Here is a 7,500-nt window from a genome sequence, read left to right on the forward strand (position 1 = left end):
AAGAACCATCTTGGAGTCCTTCGTCTCACTCCGAGGTGGAAGGACTTCCTCCAGAAGCGATGGTCTGAAGGACTCCCCCCACCAAGTAGAGGGCTAACTGTCTCCTGATTAAGGAATTACCACGGGCTGCTAAGTCTCCCTAGAGAAGGGGGCAACCTATATCGGCGACAGATGGAAGATGGGCATCCAAGATCTTGAACCTGGTCTTGTACGAGGATGGAACCTTCAAGAGGAGGAGTCTGGTTCTTCATTCTCCTCTTCTTCTTAGTTGCAAGCACCGGCATCAACTGAACTTGTGAGAAATCCTGTTGAAGCAGTCCCACCCCTCCTACAGCTACTCTCATCTTCTTGATGAGAGAGAGGAACATCTATGGGAATGGTGCCTCATAAGAAGCTGGGCCGGCTACTTTACGCCTGGGGTCAGACGGAGGAGAGGACGAACTGAAGACCGACTTCTCCCAGAGGTACCTCGGAGTACTTACCGCTAGCTAGTCTGAAGGATGAGCCCCGTACGAGACATCTCGACGCACTGCCAATACTAAAGGGTCAAACCATGCAGGCTGCTTTCCTGACCTAGGAAGGACGGGAGTCTCGCTAGGAAGGCAAAGCGATGGAGATCACCTCCTAGGAGACCGTGGCCTTGGTACCTAGAATGAAGGGGAGTGAGGTCTCTTACCTGCGATGATAGGCACTGGCATGGACTCATGCTCTGGCTTGGAAGAGCAAATAAGAGATGAAGCTATCTGAACACTTGAAGATTCCTTCCAGATGGTAGCAAAAGGAACTGGATACCTGCAATGCTAGAACTCCGCTGGAAGATGGCATTTGCTGTCGCGCCCCCGAGAAGAAAAGGGGAAAAAGCTCAGGCAGGTTCAGGATGGACTGGATTAAGAGCAGGCCTAGATCTAGGTGAGGGCGCTAAATGCACACATTTAGGAGCTGGGCTTTTCGTCAATGTCTTGGAGGGTTTGATGGATTGACAAGGCAAACGTTGAAGGTGACGAGTAGGCTAAAGAGCCAGAGCAGAAGGGTGGACCTCCTCATGACGATTGGGCAAGTGATGATCACGAGCTGGCAAGTTCTTGCGAGAAGGAAGGTCTTCACCTCTGCGAAGATGGCGACTGGACAGTGATGGCAAACCGGTGAGGAGCCCCTGAAAGAGAAACGGTGATTGCGAGTTGGCGAGTGATGATCATGAGCTGGCAAGAGATGATCAGACATTGGTAAGTGACGATCGCAAGCTGGCAAGTGAAAATCACAAGCTGCAAAGTGACGATCACGGGAAGGGAAGTGACGATCATGAGAAGTGGAGTGACAGTCACGAGGAGGAGAGCGACAATCACAAGCTGGGAAATGAAGAGGAACTGGGGAACGACGAGTAGCTGATGAACGACAAGAAGTCAGCAAGTGGCAATCCCGAGCAGGAGAACAACGAGAAGCAGGTGACGATCAGGAACTGGTGAAAGGCGAGGAGACGACGAGTGACGGCCATGAGGTGACTAGTGACGATTATGAGGAGAGAAGTGACAATCATGAGCAGCTAGTGAGTGACGACCACAAGCAAGGGGTTGGCTATCACGAGCTGGGGAGCAGTTATCATGAACAGGAGAGCATCTAGAAGATCGTCACGGTAGTCTCTCTTGACGAAGGGTAGAGGAGAACGTCTAGAGAGGCGGCGAGGACTACGTTCCCTCAACGAGGAGGAGAAGCGATCCCTATGGTGGAGAGGGCTCCTGTCATCAACAGCATGCTGGAGGGGGAGGTGGAGAGGCGAAGTATTGTTGACAGTGAGATTCCTTAGCAGGGGAGTCAAACTCCGAAGGGCTGGATGTCTGCAGAGAGGCAGGGCGACATGTGAAAGGTAACTGCGAAAGGTAACTGCGATGGAGTATCAGGGGAGGACCTCACCACAGAACAAGGGAGGTGAACACCCGCAGGAAAAATGTGCCTTAAACTTTGTTTCCCCCAAAAAAGGCTGAGATGACTCAGCAGGGGGAAGAGCGCAGTCTTTGGTGGCAGCAACTGCAGGTGATGGCGGAAGAACAACAACGTCCGGGGTGTGAAGCTCAGCCCTCAGCTGAAGAAGCTCCATCAGGGCCTACTTAGAAGGGGGACTGGTCACATCCTAAGAAGGCCAGATCTGCAAAACTTCAAAAAGAGAAAAGGATCCCCACCCCAAGGAAAGGGGCAGAGCTGCTTCTCTAGGGGAAGCGACACTGTCCCTCAAACAACCTGGTGTTAACTGGTCTACACTCCTGTCCAGAAGAGACAGATTGAGCAAGAGCTTCGGGAAGAGATTGGGTAGGTCAAGGAAGGAGTCCGAAGTTTCTTCAACTTCGAGGAAGACCCCGAAGGCAAAGAATCTCTTTTGAGCTTCTTGCGCCAGCGCCCAAATCTCTCCCATTAGGAGGAAGACCACTCCTGGCATTCATCGCAGGTGTTACCCCGATCACTACGCCGTCCTCGGCAGATCGGACACAACGAATGGGGTTCGGTCTCGGCGGGGGACATGATGGTCGCACAAGAGCGTCCTTCAGGTCCTGGACAGGTCGGCATGATGGACAGTAGGGAGAAATAACAAGCATATCGGTGAAAGAAAAAGTAAAAAAAAAAAAAGATTGGTCAAAATGGCAAGTTGTTGGAGAGGTGAAGAGTGGTAACGTCCGTTCTTGGCCATGAAAAACGCCAAAGTGATGAGACAATACTAGTGTGTGATTGAGCGGGGTAGTGGGCTACCGCCTCGCTAACTAGAGGGCGGGTAGTTATGCCTCGCTTAAGAGTCTTATGGTTAGTCTTCCAGCTTTGCCGAAAGTATAATCCCTTCAAATAGCGGAATGGTTTGTATTTAGTATCGGAACAATTAACCATTAAAGACTAAGAGAATATATGAGATAATCAACTTTTAAAATAGAATAACATCCAATATTGCAAAATTACTATAGAATACTTACGGGTCATGTGGAAAAGAGCATCACAAGCCTTAATGTGTGACAGGAAAGCATTACCAAGACCTTGTCCCTCAGAAGCTCCTTTTACTAATCCAGCAATGTCCGTTACATTTAGAAATGCCGGAACTTTACTGGAATTAAAATAAGACATGGATTAAAGAAGGCATGTATTGTTTCTTACATGTTTAATGTTCCTGGTATAATAAATCTAAATATTCTAAAGAGCACATCAAAATATGGTTAATATCCAGTTATTCATCAACTAATTCTTTATCATAATTGATTAGTCAGCAAATTCAACTATGTCATCCCATTCCAATGATGCCATTAATCAGAACTTTCTTAACGCCTTCGCTACGAGGACATGGATCCGATACTCAAGCTATATGTGAGATTTCTCACCATTGGATATACTTGCTCACTTTCTCTATAATAACATACATTCCATGTTTATTTGTTTTACTTCTCATTACAGAATAAATTTTTCAAAAGTTCACTTCATTTACCATCAGATTTCACTCTAAATCAAAATTTTTTTCCCATTCATTAAGAAGTGATTATAGAATAATATTTAAGAAATTTGTTTTATATAATCTTCTCTAAAATAATGGTAAGGCAGTGTGATTTTGTGCATAAAAATTTATATTACTTGAAGTGAATATGTTATTCCATAATGATTTACCAATGAATAGCCAACGAAGATATAAAACTACTACTCGTCAGTAATAATGGACTTTATGTTGTACAGAAAGATTATGAAAATATCCATTTGTTTCCTTTGACACAAGAAGCATTCTATAATGTATAATTATAAGGTATCGTAAAGTGCTGTGATTTTGTGTAAAAACCGGTATGTTCATTGAAGTGACTGTTATTCCGTAATAATTCCACGATAAACACCCGTCGAAAGATATAAAACTACTTAACAGTAATAATAGACTTTAAGTTATAAAGAAATGTAAAGAAAATATCCCTTTGTTTCCTTTGATACAGTAAGTATCTTATAATGTACGATTTATAAAGCATACGATAAAGATATATAGGACACGAGAGAGAGAGAGAGAGAGAGAGAGAGAGAGAGAGAGTGTGTGTGTATGTTGCTTACGTTGTGGGAGGGACTTATGGGAGTTAGAGGTGGAGAATTGAATAATACTATGTTTGTAATATATATATATATATATATATGTGTGTGTGTGTGTGTGTGTATGTGTTGCTTACGTTGTGGGTGGGACTTATGGGAGTTAGAGGTGGAGAATTGAAGAATACTACGTATGTAATACTATATATATATATATATATGCATATATATATATATATATATTATATATATATATATATATATACATATATATATATATATATATATTTATATATATATATGTATATATATATATATATATATATTTATATATATATATGTATATATATATATATATATCTATATACATACGTACGTACGTACATACATACATACATACACACACACACACACACATATATATATAAATATATATATATATATATATATATATAATATATATATATATATATAATATAAATATATATATATATATATATATATGGTCTAGTGTAGAGTAAATATCATAGGATATTAATAATCTTATTTATATTTCATATATTGTTTTCATTTGTGCACTGAAGAGATGATCCCCAGCCTGTAAAACGAGCTTCTCCCATGTAGATATAAGTATTTTAAGTAAATTACGTAAGAACTTCGCCATGAATTTCATTGTACTTTTGTATTCAGGTCAATATAAGTAATTTTACGTTATCTTTTAAGAATTAACTTTTTATTTCACGTATGTTTGCTACAAAGTCTTACTTAGTCTATTTGAAAGTGTTATAGGATTCGTGCGAGATACGAACAAGGGCTTAGGTAATGTTCTTTTATATTTTATGAAGTATTGCGTCATATTAGAGAGAGAATGTTCAGTGAAAGGGCTCTGGAAGATTCTCTACCACTCGCTATATTAGAAACTTCGTGAAGGCCTGGCGAGAGGATGTTATCTTTTTTTTTTTCGGGGACAATAGGTAGGTGTAGCTATCAGGGATAGTCGTCTCGTGGGTGCGTTGGTGTGAATCTGAGTTGCCTGAAAGCCCCTTAATTCGCCTATTGGCATTTTGATCTAGCTGGAAACTCCGACGCCCTTAGGGACAGCCCCTACGCTACCAGAACTTGATTCTGGAAGGTTCTGGAAATAGAAGTTAGGTTTCATATAAAAGGTGACCAGGGTTAGGTTACGGTTTATCAAGTTAGAACCGTAGCCTGAAATAGCATCCTTCCCCTCTCCCTCTCTCTCCCGCAAGTAACCCAGTGTATTGTCAAAATTGTTCATTATGTTAGCGCGTCCTCTCCTGACTCTATGCCCCAAAGCAAATCGTGTCACGCAAGACTAAAAGGTTATTTTTAAATTCACAGTATTAGGGGGAGTGTTGGCATTGTATAACGTTTTTTGTAGATGGCTCTGTAGGGAAAATGGATTTTGTTATGTGATCAGGTTATATATTATTCATTGATGTTAAACTTCAACATTGCATTATTCAGAATTATTTCAAGCATTTGTAAAATTTCATTGTATTTTTTATTTTCTTAAGCTAAGGTTTACACAGATATAATTGTATAAGTCAAGTTACTGTAAAACATCAGATCATAACATTTTTGTCTTATTCTAAGTTTTATTCAGAATTAAATTTTTCCCAAAGACTTATTTTTGTTATGTAAATTCTTTTCATTTCAAAGTGTTGTAATTTATAAGGAATATATTTATTTTTGTAATAGAGTATTATTCCAATCATCATTACTTCGATTCCTGTCAAGAACCACAGTGAGTGATATATGCATTTCAATAATACTTAGGAGTAATTATCCAGTTAGTTTGAGTGTACTAAGAGACCTTTGGATATTCAGTGTTTTATATATTGCTGTCAAGGAGTTGAATAATTTAACAGTCTCAGGATTCGTGTATTAATGTTGTAAAATGTAACAGTTTTAATGTAAAAGCAAACAAGTGAGTTTGGAATTCGAGTGGTAGAGTAACTTGCCAGTCGTAGTTTATATATTATGTGTTTGGGTCCCAGTCACGAGTCATAGTATAGCATATTTTTTAATGCCCAGACTTCGGGAGTCATATCATATAATATATTTTGGGTGCTTAGATATATATATATACACACACATATATATATATATATATATATATATATATATAGGCATATATATATATATATATATGTGTGTATATATATTTGTATATATATACAGTATATATATATATATATATATATATCCATATACATACATACATACGTACATACATGCACACACACAAACAGTGCTTGAGTGGTTGGACGAACATTGAAACTGGTAGACGAGAATGACCATGAATGGGAGGTAAATTAGTTGTTGTTTGCAGATAATACTGTAGTGGTTGCAGACGCGGAAGAGAAGCTTGGCCGATTAGTGACAGAAATTGGAAGGGTGTGTGAGAGAAGGAAGTTGAGAGTTAATGTGGGTAAGAGTAAGGTTATGAGATGTACGAGAAGGGAAAGTGGTGCAATGTTGAATGTCATGTTGAATGGAGAGTTACTTGAGGAGGTGGATCAGTTTAAGTACTTGGGGTCTGTTGTAGCAGCAAATGGTGGAGTGGAAGCAGATGTACGTCAGAGAGTGAATGAAGGATGCAAAGTGTTGGGGGCAGTTAATGGAGTATTAAAAAATAGAGGGTTGGGCATGAAAGTAAAGAGAGTTCTGTATGAGAAAGTGATTGTATCAACTGTGATGTATGGATCGGAGTTGTGGGGAATGAAAGTGCCAGAGAGACAGAAATTGAATGTGTTTGAGATGAAGTGTCTAAGGAGTATGGCTGATGTATCTTGAGTAGATAGGGTTAGGAATGAAGTAGTGAGGGTGAGAATGGGTGTAAGAAATGAGTTAGCAGCTAGAGTGGATATGAATGTGTTGAAGTGATTTGGCCATGTTGAGAGAATGGAAAATGGCTGTCTGCTAAAGAAGGTGATGAATGCAAGAGTTGATGGGAGAAGTACAAGAGGAAGGCCAAGGTTTGGGTGGATGGATGGAGTGAAGGAAGCTCTGGGTAATAGGAGGATAGATGTGAGAGAGGCGGGGGAACATGCTAGAAATAGGAATGAATGGCGAGCGATTGTGACCCAGTTCTTGTAGGCCCTGCTGCTTCCTTCGGTGCCTTGGATGACCACGGAGGTAACGGCAGTAGGGGATTCAGCATTATGAAGCTTCATCTGTGGTGGATAATATGGGAGGGTGGGCTGTGCCACCCTAGCAGTACCAGCCGAACTCGGTTGACTCTCTTGTCCGGCTGGGAGGAACGAATAGAGGAGATGTCCCCTTATTTGTTTAATTTGTTTGATGTCGACTACCCCCCAAAATTGGTGGAAGTGCCTTGGCATATATATATATATATATATATGTATGTATGTATGTATATATATATATATATATATGTGTGTGTGTGTGGGTGTGTATACAATATATATGTGTGTGTATGTGAGTATA

The 7,500-nt window shown here is 40.3% G+C and overlaps 1 protein-coding gene across 3 annotated transcripts in view; it reads right to left on the bottom strand.

The window, feature by feature from the left end:
* The window catches only part of LOC137647028 (obg-like ATPase 1), a 242,122-nt gene that overhangs the window by 47,373 nt on the left and 187,249 nt on the right, over positions 1–7,500 (bottom strand). For all 3 annotated transcript variants that reach the window (XM_068380145.1, XM_068380142.1, XM_068380143.1), the window contains exon 4: positions 2,952–3,079. In XM_068380145.1, the coding sequence (XP_068236246.1) occupies positions 2,952–3,079 (128 nt within the window). The remainder of the gene's footprint in view (positions 1–2,951; positions 3,080–7,500) is intronic.

This window comes from Palaemon carinicauda, chromosome 9 (assembly GCF_036898095.1).
Source record: "Palaemon carinicauda isolate YSFRI2023 chromosome 9, ASM3689809v2, whole genome shotgun sequence".
NCBI lineage: Eukaryota > Metazoa > Arthropoda > Malacostraca > Decapoda > Palaemonidae > Palaemon > Palaemon carinicauda.